Source organism: Ochotona curzoniae, unplaced genomic scaffold (assembly GCF_017591425.1).
Source record: "Ochotona curzoniae isolate NIBS_2020 unplaced genomic scaffold, NIBS_Ocur_1.0 contig_3498, whole genome shotgun sequence".
Classification (NCBI taxonomy): domain Eukaryota; kingdom Metazoa; phylum Chordata; class Mammalia; order Lagomorpha; family Ochotonidae; genus Ochotona; species Ochotona curzoniae.
In genome coordinates, this window is record NW_024465885.1 from 14842174 (window position 1) to 14862357 (window position 20184).

General features: G+C 36.0%; 1 protein-coding gene across 2 annotated transcripts in view; it reads right to left on the reverse strand.

Annotated features, from left to right (window-relative positions):
* Positions 1-346: 346 nt before the first annotated feature.
* Positions 347-20184, reverse strand: part of ARL6 (ADP ribosylation factor like GTPase 6) — a 31878-nt gene continuing 12040 nt past the window's right edge. The window contains exons 5-9 of one of the 2 annotated variants that reach the window (XM_040980847.1): positions 16914-17008; positions 12913-13042; positions 8823-8878; positions 8689-8700; positions 347-845 (exon numbers count right to left, since the gene is read on the reverse strand). In XM_040980847.1, coding sequence (XP_040836781.1) covers positions 820-845; positions 8689-8700; positions 8823-8878; positions 12913-13042; positions 16914-17008 — 319 coding nt within the window. In that variant the 3' untranslated portion in view covers positions 347-819. The remainder of the gene's footprint in view (positions 846-8688; positions 8701-8822; positions 8879-12912; positions 13043-16913; positions 17009-20184) is intronic. The other variant, XM_040980848.1, reaches the window with a different exon arrangement.

The window sequence follows — 20184 nt, forward strand, 5'->3', positions numbered from 1 at the left end:
TATACGTCTTAATCTGAAGTTACTGTATTTTCACTCAGCCAATGAAATAAAATGTGATACTATGTTTGAGAATGTTCTCAAATATCCCTCATTAAACTTTAACTTCTCTGAAGACAAGGTGTGACTTACCTGTCTTCGCCATCACTGCCTAAGAGAGTCTGATTAGCATAGAGATATTCAATATGTACTGAATATATAAGTTTAGCTTAACTTGGTCTTGTATCATTTATGAATGCTTCATGGTAAACAAGCCATTTTAACAATTCCATTTAACAAGCCAGGGTAAACAATACCATTTTAGCAAAACATTAATCTTTTCAGCTTTAACAAAGCACACCAGTTATTCTATTTCATTCTATGTTTTATTAATGATGACACACAGTAAAAATTTAATATATATTAATTATCAATAGTCCCTCATAAATACTTTAAATTATTTTTCATATGCATAATTCATATTGCATAGTTATTCCATAAACTCAACTTTTGAATGCAATTAGATAAAATACATTAAGATATCATAAATCATGATGAAATATTGAGATGGCTTTTAATTCTGACTTTAAAAAATCCTAATTATAATAAAATGTACATTTTAAACAAGAAGTTGGTAATTCTATACCATCTTTTTGAGGGAATATTTGGTTTTGTATAATAGTCATATTAGCATACCTGAAGTTCTATGTTCTTAAAAAGCTCAGAGTCCATAAATGCAAGCAGAATATAAAATATTCTTGGATGCAAAATGTTAAAGATGTTCAGATGGTCTTAGGATATTCCTTGAATTCAGAATTCCCAATGTTTCCAAATACTATCCATTCAAGTCTTCACAGCCTGGATCTGATCTGACAACAATACCAAAAAACAAAGAAAAACTGATTAGTCTCTACATTGCAGAAATTATTTCCTAAAGTAATCCAAGATACATTTATGTAGTATGGTAGATCCACATATATACACCTATTTTAAAAATAGTTTTTTTATTGAAGTTGTACATGTATATAAATAATCAGTTCTACAGGATTGTATGAAAAACAGCTGTCTCTATGTACTTGCAAAGTCAATTACTTCCAATCTCTTTCAAGGTGATTATTTGTGCATCTCTAAATATGTGTTTTTATTATTACTCATTGATATATCAGCTCTTTCAATGTAACATCAAGGTCCTTTAACCTCTTTCACATTTTCAGACAGCTTCTGGGTGAGCCTCAAAACATTTATAATCTCATTTTTCTTCTAACATATGTGTTATCAATACATTCTACTAACATATGTATTATCAATACAATACCATATAATTATACAAGTATTCACTATCTTTACTCCATTTTTGTTTTCCCTGGAGTAAATAATTTTACTTCCTGCCCCAATACAATCCATCCAGTTAATGTGTTTAATATTAATTCAGTCCTAATACTCCCACAGTTTAAAACTTTATGCCTATGTAGCATATCAACAATCCATCAATTTCATTTTCTGGAAGAGCTTTCCAAAGTATTATTAAACTATACAGGCTAAGACAATTAGTTGTTTCCCATGCCTGCTATATTCTTTTAAATACATACATATATAAATATATAAATCTCCTTTGACTATAATCTCATATAATCCCATACGGGTGCTGGTTCTAATCCTGGCAGCTCCACTTTCCATCCAGCTCCCTGAGTGTGGCCTGGGAAAGCAGTCGAGGACAGCCCAAGGTCTTGGGACCCTGCACCCGTATGGGAGACCTGGAGGAAGTTCCAGGCTCCTGGCTTATGATAGGCACAAAACTGGCCGTTGAGGTCACTTGGGGAGTGAATCATTGGATGGAAGATTGTCCTCTCTCTCATTCTCTCTGTATATCTAACTTTGCAATAAAAATAAATCTTTTTTAAAAAGTGGGAAAAAAAAGATAAAGGAAAGCTTTCCGGCTCAGTGTATTGCTCTAGTCCCACAGGGAAAATGATACAGGCTTTGGCATATTATGGGTCAAAATAGGTCTGGGTGGCCCTCAGACCTAATGGCCAACAGGTTCTGGCAAGATCAATACCACAACAACCTACTTATTTACCATACTGGTGTCTCCCTCATCACGGGAACTGCTCAAACCAGAAGCGGGAGAAAGGTTGCTTAGACAATGGTGCAACCACAGCATGGGACCATAGGAGGTGGAGAGCATGGGAAAGCAGCAGAGCATGGCTCAAAGCCTTGGGACCCTGCACCTACGTGGGAGACCCAGAAGCTCCTGGCTCCTGCCTTCAGATCAGATCAGCTCTGGCCATTGCACCCGCTTGGGGAGTAAACCAGTGACCAGAAGATCTTCCTGTCTGTATCTCCTTCTCTCTGTATATCTGACTTTGTAACAAAAATCTTAAAAAAATAAATCTTTTAAAAAAATTCTGTGGAAAGTCTCAATATTAGAATGAATGAGGCAGAAAAAAGAATTTCAGAATTGGAAGATATTTCTTGCCACAATGGTGAAACAATCAAAAAAAAAACTGGAATAGGAACTCAATTAAACTAAGAAAAATATCCATGAATTAAAGGACATTATAAAAGGTCAAATAATAAAAGTTATAGGAGTTAAAGAAGGATCAGAAAGAGCAGCTCAGTTTAAAGCTGCATTCAATATAATAATAAAAACTTCCCTAATTTGGAGGAAGAATTGGGAAACCATACAAGAGGGGCACAGGACACTCAGCAGGATTGATGAAAAGCGATCGTCATCATGACACATGATAATCACACTCGCTTCAGTCGAACCATAAGGAAAATACCCTTCAATGTGCACTTGAACTGGCAAGCACACACAAGAATCAGGCCTGGGATCACCTCAGACGAAGTTTCTTTGGAGATCCTTCCAACTGAACTGCCGCTCTTAGAAACCCAACCATGAAGAGACTATGTCAGCCACTGGATTCTGAAAAGATTTCATCGCAATTGGAACGGTGAGACTGGCAGCAATTTAGACTTGTTGAACTATCAAAACTGCTTGAGCAGAACCCTCAGAGTGTACCTCACATCGGGGACCTGGGATGGGTGGGAGGCTGGGTTAGGCTTCTCCCCTGACCTCAGATACAGGGGGAAAAAGTGAGGATATTAGTGTGGAAACAATGGTCTTACCCACTTTCCAGTAGCCCTTGACCCTTTGTGCCCTAATCAACTAAGTAAGATTATCAAAATAAATAAATAAATAAGTTTTAAAAATGTGCACTTGAAAAATCAATTGACACATACAGGAATGGTAATTAGATTCACAGCTGACCTCTCACAAGAAACTCTACAGGCTAGAAGAGAATGAAATAACATATTCCAGATTCTAAAAAGCACAACTTGTTGGCCCAGATTAATGTACCCAGTAAGGTTTCCTATTCGTTTGTTTCTGAGTAGCCCCAGAGTTCACTAAGGTAAAAGACATCAAGAAAATTCTTGAGAGATTACCCACAATACATTGATGATACCTGGTAATGCAATTCTATTTTCTCTATGGTTATTTATTTTTCATTTATCCCATAGCATATAAGTTTTTACTTCTGAGAAATCTGCTGCTTGTCTTTTTCCTTATCCTATGAATGAAGCTCCTATCTCGGAGAGGTTGTACAATCTCCCACTGTCTGTAGCACTGAAGTGTGGCAATGTTTGCATCCACTGCTTCGGTCTCTCCAGAGGCCTTTGAATCCAAAACTCATCATTCATTTCTTAAAATTGCTAGTTGATGACTTACTATCCTCAGTTTCCTTTGTCCTCTTTCTGAAAATCCTAAATTAAATCTTAAATTAAGTTGTTACTGTTTTTGCTTTCAATTTTTTTTACATGTTTCAATTTTTTTTTACATTTTTTACATTTTTACATTTTTTCTTTGAAGATTGCCTCTGTTTTACTTTTTAAAATTAGGCTTCCATTTACATTTACTTATCAATAATTTATTTTCCAGTAGCTCATATTTTTGTTCTTGTTCCTTTTCAAGCAGTGTCCAATCTAATTCATCAGAGTAAGAATTCTTTTTTTGTCCTTCAGAGAAATGTTTTAAAAAAAGAATCGTTTTTACAAATATTCTCCCTACATAAATTCTACTTCCTGACATGCATTTGCTTCTGTGCTTACATCCGCCATGTCTCATGTTTCCATCCTGAAATGCTTGATGATCTTTTGCCATCTGCTCAGAGGGAGCAGTGCACATTAAAGTTCGTTTGTATTTGGAAACGTGGGGGAGCTTGTCAAATATGTGGTCTTCATCCTTGTGCGCCTGGCCAAGCCATGCCTTGGCCATCTCTCAGTACTCCTTTTTCCCCACTTAGGCCAATGCTTTCTGAGAGGAACAGGAGACGGCAGAGGAGGATTGCAATATTGAGAATAAAAACATTCAGCCTTCATTTTCACTTCAGTACCACCCCACATGGAGGGGTCCTGTGCTTTCCAGTGCAGCAATGCACTTTTTGCTTGATTTTTTTAAAAAGAAAATTAACTTTCAATTTTTCATGGCATGGATAAGGGGTGGAAGATGTATAGCTATTTATTTTGCTTAGTCCCATCTTCTTTGGTATTTACAATTTCTACCAAGATCTGAAACACCGAGGGGATCTGTAACGTGAATTAGGCTACATTCAGCTTTTGCCGGTGCTAGCAGAGCATCTCGTTTTCTTAAGCCTGTTAAGTTATTCAACATTCAGCAAGTATCCAGCTTCCAAAATCTGCCTGTCATTTTTGCTTAACTCCCTGCTTTCTGCCCATGAACGTCAATGTCTTTTTAGGAAGTTCCTTTATTATCAGTGAGATTTAGGGAGGAACTGAAACTAACTGTATGTGTTTACACTTCTGCTTTTCAGTGGAAATTCCACAAGTACACTTTGTAAAAGTGGGCTAATGAAATGTGGATGCATTAACTTTTCCCATACAGAAGAAGTGGCAAAAATAACTGTTTCACTAGTTTGTGGAAGGATTTCTTTCAAAAATAACTTAATTTGCAAGCTTAGAACCAGAAAGCTGAAGTTGTCCAGTTAGGTTCTATATATTTTCTCAGGTGGTTTAAAAAGTGATTCATAGTTTATTGAAGGATTCTTTTCTTTGGGTCATTCAAGCAAGTGCAACAATTGAGAATCTTTCCAAAAGAGATAACAATCATGATATTAAAAACATCATTTAGTGGGGCAATAGCATGGCATAGTGGGCAATACTGCGGTTGCAACACCGAAAACCAACATGAGCACCAATTTGTGTGCTGGCTGCTCCACTTCCTTTATTTTTTAAGATTTATTTTATTTGTGTTGGAAAGGCGGATATATAGAGAGGAGGAGAGACAGAGAGGAAGATCTTCTGTCCGATAGTTCACTCCCCAAGCAGCCGCAACGGCTGGAGCTGAGCCAATCTAAAGCAAGGAGCCAGGAGCCAGGAGCCTCTTCCGGGTCTCCCACGTGGGTGCAGGGTCCCAAGGCTTTAGGCCATCCTGCACTGCTTTCCCAGGCCACAAGCAGGGAGCTGGATGGGAAGTGGAGCTGCCGGGATTAGAACCAGTGCAAATATGGGATCCCGGTGCGTGAAAAGTGAGGACTTTAACCACTAGGCTATTGCGCTGGGCCCAAGGTTGCTCTACTTCCAATCCAGTTTCCTGTCAACAGCCTGGGAATGGTAGTGGAGAAATACCAATGTATACTTGGGTCCTACCGCCCATGAGGGATATTCGGATGAAGCTCCTGCTCCTAGCTTCACTCTGGCTCAGCCTTGGCCTTGGGAAGTAAACCATGTCACTTTTTTCCCACAGTCTTTCTGTCTACCTCTGCCGAATGAATGAATGAAGAAATCTATTTTTTTTTAAAAAGAGACCAAAAAGTCAAAATACCCCAGAACTGACAGTTGTCCTTAAAACGCCTTAAGGACCTACACAGTATCTCTGACTTGTCCCATTTCAAAAATAACCTTTTTTTAAACTTGGTACTTTTGCCAGGAGTTAAAGTTCAGAATAAACCCACTTTAAAGCCATTTTTGGAGTTTGAGAAGTCTATTTCTTTTCGCAATGAGGAACTCTGCTGGTTTCATCCTTTTTCTCACATTGCAAATCCTGAGAATTCTGCCACTGAGTCATTGTGTCACTTCACAGAAGTGATGATCACATCTCTAACTCGGAATTTAAATGTGATGATCAATTATATGAGAATAAAATGAATTTACCTGTCAAGTGTATAAAAAAAGTACTAAAAAAAAAAAAGCAAGGAATATTTAAGAAACCCAATGTCTTCTCTAGAAAGAATTGAGTTGAGAAAACAGCTGTTAGCAAAGTTTGTCAAGTAGAAATTGTCCTGGAGACAACACAACATGATGAACTATGTGCTACCCCAGGAGTTAATTCTTTATGTGTTCTTAGCACAACTATCACAAGCCTTGACAATACCTCTACCTTGATCCTTCCCGCCTTTGTATCTCAAAGAAAGAGAATGACTTTCATGTAAGTCATTAATTTGATTATTTCTTCCCACTTTCTAATATATGTGAAGTAAATTTGGACACTGAAATATCAAAAAATAGCCTTAACAATTATTTGTGAATTTTGAACACCTTTCTCTTCTGTAATTATTTTACAGTAAATCAAAATTTAAAAATTAAAAAAAATCATTTAATATTTCACCAAAAGGTTTTAAGCTTAACATAGTAAGATTAAGTTTGTTCAGCAAGAATCACAACTTTTCTTTGCTTTAAACATGGTAGGCAGTTTTATGATTCCTGAAGCAAAATGAATAGACGTAAGTTCAGGAAATCTTTTACAGTTAGATACACATAATGCCTTTGGCGAACAAGTTAGCAATTTTAGGTACAGTCCTGTACTATGGTCTACTGTATTTATGGCTACTTACTTTGAAAGAAATTTGTTGAATCTCTTCAAATCCAGACAGACAGTTGGTAATATCAAAATGTAAACTATTTACGATTATACAGGAAATCAGAACAAAGGACCTCCTGCTTGAAACTAAACTGGTACAACTTTTATTTATGCGCTCAGTTTCCTTCTCTATTATTAGGTTAGGTAAGAGTGTATGTTTAAAATGCATTAAGTCCTTTCTCATGTGAAGTATTTTAAGATCTACAATATCTAACTTGGGATATTTTCAGATGACGAAAATTCTCTTCACACAAAAATAAGAAATGTTGGCTAACATGCGAAGACATTAAATAAATAGTAGGAAAAATAGCTGTACTCAAAGCCTAAGATCTTTTTACTGCTATTCCATGCAGCTTACTTAACAATGTAGGAATGCAACCACTTCCCTTGCAAAGGACTGCTGTGAGCCCACATAATCTAACATGGCAACGAGAGGACACAAAGTACTTCCAACACTGTGTCCTCCTTACAAAGATTTGAGAGTTAACATAAATAATGAATCTGAACAGTTAAAGGTAGGAAGACTACCACAGGCCATTGGTACTCTGATGTTAGATTGTTACTGACACCTAGTGGGCCTCAAATGCTACAGACAAGTCGAGGGGAGGAAAAAAAAAACCAGTTTACAATTTATAAGATTATTAATCTATTTTCAGTAAGTCCTGTGGTCTGAATTAGTTTACTGTGAGTGAGTAGTAGGGTTTCCCATATGTGTTTTTGCATTTTTTATTGTTTTTATTATTTTCCATTATATGGTCTTATAGACCTTATATGCTATTATCTTTAATGCACTCACAACCACTTGTACAACAAGCACTCAGGGCTGAAAACACGTGCAGGTATCTTCTCTGTCTTGCTGCCCTACAGACTGTTCCTGGTGGGAATCCTATAACCTTGGCCATTTCTTTTTTTGTTATGTTTATTTTTGCTTTTTCCTATAGTCTTAGGAAAGAACACGGTGGGTTTACAGGAAAACCCCACCAGTTATTTCGAGGCCCACTACAGATTCTCAATTTGTACTTAATTATAAAACATTTCTAGAATGTTCTTTGCAGTTTGATACTAAATTTCATGACTGCACACAAGAGATAAAAATACAATGGCCTATACAGTTCACTAAAACATCTTATCTTACTAATAACAAAACTAGGTATTTATGAAATACACATTTAGTGCCCCTAACCAAAGTAACACTGTACCTTTTAAAGTATGGGTAAGAAAGCTATTCTTAGATCTATTGTTTCTAGCATGCAAAAGGAAAAAAAAATACACCCACATAGCAGACATTAGAAAGTTTGAAAAAGTTAAGAACTGATAATGTATCGTAATTCACCCTTGTTAAGGTGAATAAGAATGATCCTCTCACAATTGGAAATTTTTGATCTGGCCATCAAGATTCTACAATAAGGACCATTCAACTTAATCTATTGCTTCATGTGCCACCAGACAAAGCAATTTTAAGGATGAACCAACCTATAATAATTATTTAGACAAATAACAGATCATCAAAAATCATCAACAGTTTATAGCAGTTTATATTTAGTTTATAGCACTAAATAGTTAAAAGTTGCATACCTTGCCACTGGGCTATGTATGAACCTATGGTAAGACTCTTAAAAGATCATGTCTTTCAGCTTTAACTTAGTCATGGACCGTAAAGTCTAACACTTGCCCCAAACTTCAAACATGTGCTCTTGGTGCTTAGACAGAAACATTTGCCATAAATGAAAAGTATTTTCTGGATTTTTCATATAGAGTGTACAAAGATACAAACATCTTATATATATATATAAACTAATCTTAGTAGTAAACACAGCAAGGTATTGGATACTTACTGTACTTTTTTTCTGACAGCAGAAATAAACGGAAACAAGAGGAAAAGAGACAATCATATGATAAAATATAAAAAAGGAAATCATATGAGTAGAAAGAAGCAAAGGCTAAACATATACAGTGCTTTGTGATGTACCTTGAAGCCAGTCTACACCTTCTTGCAATCCTTCTCCTTTTATGGCATCACTAGCACTGAAATAAAATCAGCAAGAACACAGCCATTTCATTACATCTTTCAGTCATACGAATGAAACGTTAAAATTTCACCATGTTACAAATTCCTACATTCTGGGAATATGTACTGATAAAGTATCAAGATTGAATACAAACAAGAATAAGAATCTGTGTGCCCAGGAGCGAGACATGAAAAAATTATCCACAATTTGTATTGACATCTTGAAAAGTACATCATTAAAAGGTTACTATTCTAAGAATAGTACTTACTGATTGGCATTAATACATATGTATATATTATATAATTATATACACACACACACATATCTTTGACTCATCTTTCCAGTGGTAAAAAAATTTAGTCTATAGTCATATTCTGCTCAGACCCAATAATTAAAAAGGCATTTACTTGTTAGATTGACTTAAGTTGTAAAAGATCTATGGGATGGAATTTTTGATCTGACATGACATTTGACATATATAAGACATAAAGCATTATTTGTACTTTTGGTAAGCTAATAGAATAAAATTTTAAAAATCTGATATTTCAAAACTCTTTTTTTAACATATACAGTGAGTTGTTTTACGTTAGAACTTTGGGTCAGGATAAATAAATGTCATTAAGTAAAAACAACCTCTCTGTCCTACCTTCCTAAGGGAAAAATAAAATGCCTAAGGAAAATTCTAGAATTCTTAGTGTTTTTCCCTCTACCATTCTCTGCAAAACTCTAATATTTCAATCTAGTTTTACCTTTATTAGCTGTAGGAACTGGCTGAGTTATTTACTTCTTTTGGTTTCTGTTTTAGCTTCTATATAATGAGCAAATGCTGTCATTGTTTTGTATGGTTATTGTGAGAACTATAAATCTGAGGGCTGTGTGTGTGTGTGTGTGTGTGCCTGCGCACGCACTTGTGTAAAGCACCTAAGAGAGGGCCCTCTGTGGCATTCCAGTTTTAAAAGAATAAGTTTAAGTTGTATTATGGTATTTCTATATAATCATAATTTGATTATACAAATAAAAATACAATGTTTAAGACCTTGCGTATCAAATGTTTTTTAGACTGATAGTTTCTCTTAACACAATATATAGTAATTTCTTTTGAAAAATGCAATGACTGTATAGCAGTAATTTAATGTACATATATTCATGTATATGAAAGCAAATTTTCTGATTCAATAGGGTTCCTATTATTCTGCTAAAGCATGAATTTAAAATGTGGTGAACTATGTAAAAACTTAATCTAATTCTAATCAAAGGAAAAATTAATTACAGGCAATTTCTTATTAGACTAAGAATATAGCTTATAATTTTTTTAAGTAGGAAAGAAGAAAAAAGTGTGAAATAAATCTAATTACTCAAATTACTATTTACAGCAATAGCAAAACAACAGCAACCGAAATATTTAATGCCTTGATTTTATTACATACTTACAGTTCAAGGAGGTAACACAATGAAAAAAAATCCCCCCCCCCATACAGATTTCATTACTCTGACAAAAACCCTGCAATTTTCCCTACTAAGTCCCAAAAATCTGTATCATATTTTCCCTCTCACATAAGCCAGCAGAACTGTAACTACAATAAATGCAGTCTTCACTGGCTCTTCAAATGCCCTGTGATTGTCTTGTATATTTCTCAACAGCCGTACTGCCTAATTTCCTCTAGATCGTCACTGTCAGCCTGGACTTTCTGCTGTTCTTAGAACACGTCAGGTAAGGCTCTTGGACTAACAAGAGCTTTTCCTCGCTGGTCTCTCTATCTGCACTGCCATTCCTACCAACTTTTTAAAAATTAATTATTACCTAGCTTCAATTTAGTTTCAGATATGGAAACGTTCTTATTCCTTTCCTTTTTGCCCTGTTCTATTTTTGTCGCACAGATAGCTGACTCATTATGCAAGCACATTTATTTACTTACCATCCGTCTCTCTCACAAAATAACAAATCAGTAATCACATACATATCAGAGAGTGAGTCAAATACAAGAATAATGCAGCAAGACCCTGAAATCCAGGGGTGACTATGTTTAGGACAGTGCAAAAACATCAACCAGAAAAGCTTTCCTTGAATTTTCCAGACTATATTCTCCATGGCCTTTTCTTGACTGCGAGGTGTCTTATCTGCACCTAACGCATGAGGCTAGGAATCTGTTATCTCTCAATCATTGAGCCTTACCTTCATTTCTAAAACTGGAAAAGGATGTATTTTCAAGTTTATGTATTTTAAAAAATATTGCCAAAAACATCCCAATAAATGAAACACTAATTTGAATTTAGTGAAGGGGTGTCTAGTTTGAATCAAAGACAAGTCAAAATTGTAGACAATTATGAAAAACCTTGGTAATCTTTTATAAGTCATACCGAAAACACTGAAAGTGGCAATATAATATTTTACACATCCTTAAAGCATTGGGATATCAACTTTCTCTCAAAGAAAAAAGCTGAGGTGTCACATTTGAATAAATGAATCTTTTACACTACAATCAATAATTGCTTTAAGTAGAAACATCTTTTACTAATCAGATCCATGTTTTTGGGTGTTACACTTTCTAAGTGGTTACAATTCATCAGCAATGAAAAAAACTGATGTACAGAGGGTTGGCTTTGTGACACAGTGAGACACTTTTGAGTTCCAGCCGCTCCACTTCTGATGCAGTTTCCTTCCAATGGGCCTAAAAGTATTTGGGAAGATGGGCCAAGTACTGGAGACCCCTGTCACTCAGGTGGAAGTCCCTGAAGGAGTTCCAGACTCCAGGCTTCCGCCTGGCCCCGCACTGGCCATTTTGGCCATTGAGGGATTGAACTAGAGGCTAGATCTCCTTTGCTGTCCCCTTCTATCTCTGCCTTAAATAAGTAAATAAACTTTTCAAAAAAACAGTCTATGTAAAGTAACTCTAAAAGGCAGCAGCGTATTTAGGTATATTTTAGAGAAACATAAGGTATTTTTGTATCCAAAATCTCACACCTCCTTATCAATAAACTAGCAGGATCTCAAATTCTAGAACCGTTGATGCTGAGGTTTCCTCTGACTGTACAGTAAGGCACGCTTCATTGTTTCATGCCTGGCTTGAAACTTTGAAGAGTCAGGGCTTCCTCAAGCTCTGTGCTACGCCATTACTCTTTTAAGCAGCAACTCCAGCTCCAGCTCTGAAAATCATTTTGTGAACTCTACTACTTCCTTACTTATCTTCTGATTGCCTGTCCTGGGAGAGTGGATTTCCACTCTCCCCACTGTTACCTTCTTTTAAAAGGAGGAAGATTCAGAGAAAAGAAGCATCTATAATAGCTGAGAAACACAGATGGGTAAAATGGAGCTTAATAAGGTGGTGGCAGAAGCTTAAATTCCAGCGGTCACCTTTAGTTAAAATAGTTGGAATTCTTTGGTAGAAAGGAATGTTGGAATTAAAAACACTAGTTAAGAAACTTTTCCAAATTAAAAAAAAATAAATAACGACTTTAATCTCAAGGCTATTTCCAAATAAAATATACTTAATTTCTATTTACTCATTTAAAAATACAATTACTGTATATCTATTATGTACCAGGTATTGTCACTATTGCCAGGGTTACAGAAGTGAACAACACTGACAAGATCCCAGGCTCTTAAGGAGCTAATGAGTTGATGTAGAAAGACACATTACAAATACACATATATCATACACATCTTATAAACATGTCACGATAGTCGGTCTGCGGAAGAATGTAAAATAAGCTAGGAAAATGATTTTGGCAAATGGTTCAGACAGGGAGGACACCAGCACGGACGGAGCTCAGCCGACTGCACATGCAGAAGGAAATTCGGGAAGACCAGGAGAGTAACTAGGTTGATTTAAGTTATCCTATGAGGGTTATCTGGATTTTCTGTCTCCCAAGAATTCCGAAAGGTTTCAAAGTAATATATTAATGTAAATCTATAATGGTATAATTCTTATGAAACAAAATCTTTAGTCTATTTGCTATGTTCAAATACTTAAAAAAAATGAAGTTAGGGGGAAAAAAAAAGACACCAAATTTCCCATGCTTGGAATTTTTCAAGTAAATATAAAACTTTACCAAATATGCCATGGCTTGTCTTTGATGTTCTCTAAACACAGCAACTGAGACACTTTCACAGAAGTCACTGCATCTCTAAGATCCATTTTGTTTGCAAAGAATAAGATGGGAATTCGACGGTGTTTAATATCTACAAGAGAAAATAAGACTCTTACCACACTTTCAGTTTTGGGTAACTTTGCACTAAATTGTTCAAGTTAAAATCCACCAAGTTGTGCTCGCTTAGGCAGCATATATATTAAAATCCACCAACATATTTTCCACCCACTTCTTTCTATATTGCAAAAACATATGCATTTAATGATACATACTTTTGGAAATGCATTTGAACAATAAAAAAGTCCTTCCCACAGACCATTTACCCTCTAGTTAGGAGCTTTAAAGCAGGGGTGGAAGAGGGAGACTCAATGAGAAGTTCTGGAGAAATCGGTACACGAAAGGGCCAAATATTTATGCCATTTTTAATACGAACAAAAAGAGGGAAAACTTATGTAGGAGAAGGAAAACTGCTTCCTGACTGTAGATTTCACAGAAGCAAGCTACTCTCAGAAGACTAACATGTTTGCTTTACTACAATTTGAAAAATTTTTCATTATTTTGAATAATCATACATCTTAAGCAGTTTAGATTTTGAAAGACACAAAATGATACACAGAAAAACAATCTCCCTCCTCCTGCCTTTGTCCTGGGCTATTTGATCACCCTCTGTGAGACAGGGAACCCCTCAACATAAATAAGCTGGTAGAAATATTAATAGAAATATTTTATATATTTCCAAACATAATTGGTAGTGTCATTCTTCATTTTTTTTAAAGATAAAAAGAGCTCTGGAATATATTTCTTTTAGTACAATGTGTCATAATTTATTTAGCCAGTACCTAATGGATATTTAGTCATATTTGTGATGAATCTTTATAACTAACAGCAATGCTATAATGAATAAACTTGCATGTAGGTCATTTCGGTTGAGGCATGTATGTCTGTGGGATAAATTAAAGTGGGGGCCCAGCGCAATAGCCTAGTGGCAAAAGTCCTCGCCTTGCATGTACCAGGATCCCATATGGGCGCCAGTTCTAATCCCGGTAGCTCCACTTTCCATCTTGCTGCCTACTTGTGGCCTGGGAAAGCAGTTGAGGACGCCCCAAAGCCCTGGAACCCTGCACCTGTGTGGGAGACCCGGAAGAGGCTCCTGGCTCCTGGGTTTGGATTGGCTCAGCTCCAGCCACTGTGGCCTCTTGGGGAGTGAATCATCGGATAGAAGATTTTCCTCTCTGTCTCTCCTCCTCTCTGTATTCCATCTTTCCAATAAAAACAAATAAATCTTTAAAAAAAATTAAGGAAGTGGAATTGCTGGGTCAAAGGGCATGTACATTACTATTTTGATAGATAGTAATGACCTTTCATTAAAATGTGTGTCATTCTACACCTCAGAAGCCATATATAATAATGAGTGTTCCCATTTATCTCAATCTTCTTGCTAAAACAGTGTTAGTAAGCTCTATGATCTTTTCCTTATGAGAGGCAAAAAAGCATTAACACAATGTCTTTACTTGCATTTATCTGAGAAAGGTCGAGTCCACATATTCAAAAGATTCTTAAAACTTACTTTGTTGTTATTGTTGAATTGCCTCCTCATCCTTTTCCATTTTCTATTAAGATTTTATTTCCTTGTAGATTTATAGCAACTCAAATAGGTCAGAAATAAGCCCTCTTGTTATGAGTTGCAAATCTTTTCCCTTGCTTATAATTTGACTGTTCAGGGGCTATTTTTTCTATTTAGATTTTTTATGGCCTTCACTTTTTTTTTTATAAAAAGTTCTTTATATACTTCAGTTTTGAAATCACTCTCTTGAGAATTTATTCCATAAAATAAAAATGTCAGAACCTGAAGATTCCTGAACAAAGCTGCACTAGAAGAAACCATTGTTTCTTTTAAAGTCAAAGCAGATTTTATAGCAACTATTTCATCTTATTGGGAAACTCTCCAACACTTTTTAGACAGAGCATGAAGATTAGCCAAAGAGAATGCATAATCAAAAACATTCTCAACACAGATACAAGGCTGATACATTTTTAAAGAGAAGTTATATAAAAGGTACATACTGGATTTTTTTTAAGTTGAATTGATTTGTGGCTGTTAGATAAAAACAAAGAATTACTATGGATATACACTAGGAATGTCTAAAAAACCTACACTACTTTCATCTTTATTTTTAACAAATCTAATCTTTTAAGCCGCCATCGTTTACTCAAAGCCATAGCACAGAGACTACTTAAAATCCTTTGGAAATGAGTAAAGCTAGAAATGCAATTACACAGTACTTATTTCAGAACTGTTTTTGTTGGGAGAAGGGAGGAAGAACAATATCTACCAATAGGTGAAGGTTGGATGAATGTAGTACACGCCAGAAGAGCAGTCTATCAGGCACCATGAAAAGGAACGTACAAAAGTATATTCAATTTGACTGGGAAGGATTTCCATTATGCAGTTTCGATTGAAAATCAGAAAACACATAAAAGTTAAGGAATGTAACTGCATGTTGATAAATGACAATGACAGTCTAAAGGCTCAATATTCTAGCCTATAGATTTTAATGTACATATACTTATATATATATATATAGACACATAGATTTACTCTTTTAAAAAATGTTTATTTTACTTGAAGGTTAGAGTTACAGAAAGAGAGGGAGAGACAGAAAAAGTGACCTTCTATTCACTGGATGGACTGAATGGCCAGAACTGGGCTGATCTGAAACTGGGAGCCAGGAGCTTCTTCTGGATCTCCTACATGGGTGCAGGGGCCCAAACACACCTAGGCAATCCTCTGCTGCTCTCTCAGGCCATTACCAGGGAGTTGGGTTGGAACTGGAGAAGTCAGGATTTGAACTGGTGCCCATATGGGATGCTGGCACTGTATGTAGAGTATTATCCTAATATATTACCACACCTGTCCCATTTATTTACTCTTTGTATATAAAGTTAGCTTGAGAGAATTCCTACAACATATATTTAAGAAATGCTATCATAAAACACACATTGAACAATGCAAAAAAAGGTTTTAACCAAAACAATTCTAATGGATGTTGTAATACATGTAGTTTTGCTTTATTGTTGTTGTTATTATGACTTGAAATGCAAAGACACAGAAAAAAGAGACAGTTCTCATCCGCTGGCTCTCTCCCCAAAAGGCTGCGTGTGGGCCAAAGTTGGAGACAGGACCTAAATCAAGATCTCACATTTGGGTGACAGAAAGTCAATTACTTAAGCCATCCCTGCTGCTTCCAGGATCCTGCATTGGGAGGAAACTGGCAGAGCAAGTCAGAGTAATGCACCAAACTGGGGCATCCACCCCCAAGCTATTTTGCTATTTGCACACATTTACCTATAATATGAAAGAAAAGCAAATTTAGTTTTAGGAAATAAATGTTGAATATGCAACAAAAACTGCAAAAAACATCTTGAAATATTAAAAAGTTGGTCATTTGGTTTGGACTAGTACAGCACATACTAATCCTCTGCCTATAGTGCTGGCACCCCTTATGGACACTGGTTTGTGTCCTGGCTACTCCATTTCGGATCCAGCCCTCTTCCATCAGCTGGGAAAGCAGCGGAGGATAGCTCAGGTCCTTGGGCCTCTGCACTAATGTGGGAAACCTGGAAGAAGCTCCTGGCTCCCAGCTTTAGACCTGCACAACTCTGGCCATGGTGGCTTCAGGGAAAACTGAACCAGGGGATGGAAGATCTCACTCGGTATTTCTCCCCCTGCCTCTCTGTAATTCTGATTTTCATGTAAAATAAATACAGCTTTAGTTTTGTTTTTTTAGGTTGGTCATTTGGTAACAGTGTTATAAATTAGACAAAGTTTTGTTTTTTTTAATTCAAAGTTTTACAACAAAATTTAACAAAGTAAGCAACACTTTTTTGCTGATACCAATGATCAAAAATCATAAATAGATGAATCCCAAAGTACACACATATTACAGAGTAAAGACACATACCTGGATGATTCAAAAGAGTATCAAGTTCTTCTTTGGCCACCACCATTCTTAGTTTATCACTACTGTCAATGACAAAAATAATGGCTTGTCCTTCTCTAAATAATATAAAAAGAAAATTCAAAGGTACATTTAGAAAAATCACCCCATTTATTGTCCATCTTCATTTCCTAACATATATTATCTCTTCATGGTCATATTCAGTTATCTTTAGAATTTTTGGTATTGTCTCTTATCACTTTATATGAAAAATTAAATATCTACCATTTGTCATATTGCATGTAAAAATCTTTTCACTGGAAAGAAAAGATGGTAAATGAGTAATTAATTTTTGTTTAAAAATTTGCGTATAAAATGGGGAAAAGACCATAACCTCATGACACAGATAATAAGTTGCATTTCTGGAAAAATCAGCTGATACTTTTTACATATTCCCATATGAAAACACACATCTGTAATTAAAATGAAATTCATTTGTCTTATGTTTCCATTGACACATAAAAATTTCATTTTAAAAAACCGATAGGGCCCGGCGCGGTGGTGCAGTGGTTAAGGTCCTCGCCTTGCACGCCCGGGATCCCATATGGGCGCCGGTTCTAATCCCGGCAGCCCCGCTTCCCTTCCAGCTCCCTGCCTGTGGCCCGGGAAAGTAGTCGAGGACAGCCCAAGGCTTTGGGACCCTGCACCCGCGCGGGAGACCCGGAAGAGGCTCCTGGCTTTGGATTGGCATAGCATCGGCCGTTGTGCTCACTTGGGGAGTGAATCATGGGACGGAAGATCTTCCTCTCTGTCTCTCCTCTCTGTATATCTGCCTTTCCAATTAAAAAAATAATAAAAATAAATCTTAAAAAAAAAACTGATAGTTTGAACTGCTCCTATATGATGCCCTTAAGTCACATACCAATGTTTTTCAGATGTTTTTAGCCTAGTGTGTCGTCTACGGCCATACTACCCTGAATGCGCCTGATCTCAGATGTTTTTAGCCCAAAGCTACAATGAAAAATACATTTTATGTTGAAATCTGTCAACAGATGTATATTTCAAATAATTTTTTCTCAAAATACTTCAGAATATGTTTTATTTTGTCCTATAACAAGATATTCAGGGTGTTGTTTTTTTTTTTTTCTAATTTTTTTGGAAGGTGAAATTATGGAGAGGAGAGACAAAGAGAGAAAAGCAGAGAGAGAGAGACATTTTCTACCCACTGATTCATTCCTTAGATGGCCACAATGGCCAGAATGAGCTGATCCAAAGACATAGCCTGGGACTTCTTCCAGGTTGCCCAAGAGGTTACAGGAGCTAAGGCCTTGGACCATCCTTTGCTGTTTTCCAAGGCTGTAAGCAGGTACCTGGACCAGAAGTGGAGAAATGGAGCAGCTGGAACTTAAACCAGAGCCCATGTTGGATGCAAGCACTTATAGGCACAAGCTTAACCTACTACACCATCAGCCTCATCTACTGAAATTTAATGTAACATTTAATAAATCAGTGCTTCTTCTATATCTTTTTATGATTATTTAATATTCTACTGCATGGTCAGATCACCAAATAAACACCTATTCATGCATCAACAACATTCCCTTTGAAATACAAAAATTTTCAACAAAACACATGCAAAGCAAATCCAACATTATACCAAATGTAACAATCAAGTGGGATTTAACCCAGAGGTAAAGGAATGGTTGAATTTATAAAAATAAATGAATATAATACATCATATCAACAGAATGAAAGACAAAAATGTTATAATTGTCCAATCAAATTCCAAAAAGCATTTGATGGAATTCAAACCATTTCCTAATTAAAAACTTTTAAAAAGTATAGAAGGATCATGCCTGAACATACTGCAGGCCATGAATGACAAACTCACAGCCAAAATCACAAAATTTTTCAGCTTTTCCTTTAAGATCTAGAACTACATGACAATGTAGACCATCACTGCTTGATTTTGACAAGTACTGGAAATCTGAGCCAGAGCAATAATCAATAAACGAGAAGCACATGAAAAGCAATAAAAGGAATACAAAAAAGGAGGGAAAGAAATCAAACTATTCCTGTTTGCAGATGATACAATTCTATCTATCAAAAAACTTAAAGATTATGCCAAAAGACTATCAGACCTAATAAATTCAGTAAAATTACAGGATGTAAAAAGGAATATGCAGAAATCAGTAGCATTTTTATACAACACATATTGAGATTTTTTTCTCACTACAGTATCACACTATCTGAGACAGGCTACTTCATAAAGAAAAGAGGATTTTTAAGTTCATGCTTATGGAAGTGCAAGGTCAAGACAGCCTACCATAGGCTCTTGCAAGAGCCCCCTTTCAGTAGAGGATGGCTAAGTGCCTGGGCCCCTGCACGCCCTGGAAGAAGCTCCTGGGTCCTGCTTTGGCATTGCAGCCATCTGGGGAGTAAAACAGTGAATAGATGATGATCTTTCTGTCTCCGCCCCATCGTCTGTAACTCTGCCTTTCAAAAACAAGTATTCTTTAGAAAATAATCAATTGAAGAAAATTTTAAAAAAGAAAAGATCTCTCATATTCATAGATTTGAAGAATTAAATTTATTGTTAAAACATCTATATTGCCTAAAGCAATTTACAGATTCTGTGCAATCCCTGTAGAAATACCAGTGCCATTCTTCACCAATCTAGGAACAGCAACCCCATAATTCAAATGAAAGCAAAAAGACCCCAAATTACCAAAACAATCCATAATAAAAAGATAAAAGTATCACAGTACCTTATTTAAAGACATACTACAGTTGTAGTAGCCAAAACACATGGTACTAACATAAAAAGACACATACCCCAACAGACCTCAATACAGACCCCAGAAATGAACCCATACATCCATAATCAACTGATTATCTATAAGGTGTCAAACATACACAACAAAGAATCAGCCCCTTCAACTAAAGGTGCTATGAAAACTGGGCATCAACCTGCAGACAACCGCAAACCACCCCTTCCTTCCCAACTGCTCTCCCTACACAAAAATTAACTCAAAATGGATCAAAGATGGATATAAACCTAAGATTTGAAACTATGAAACTATTAGAAGAAAACATAAGGGAAATACGTTGAACAATGCTTTTTTGCATGACAGCCCAAAAGCACAGGCAATAAAAGCAAAAATAGACAAAAGTGATTGTATAAGACTAAGAAGCTTCTACATAAAGGAAATAACTATAGACAAAGACAACCAAAGTAAAGGGAAAATCTTTTCCAACTATTCATTTGACATATGGTTAATACTCAGAATATATA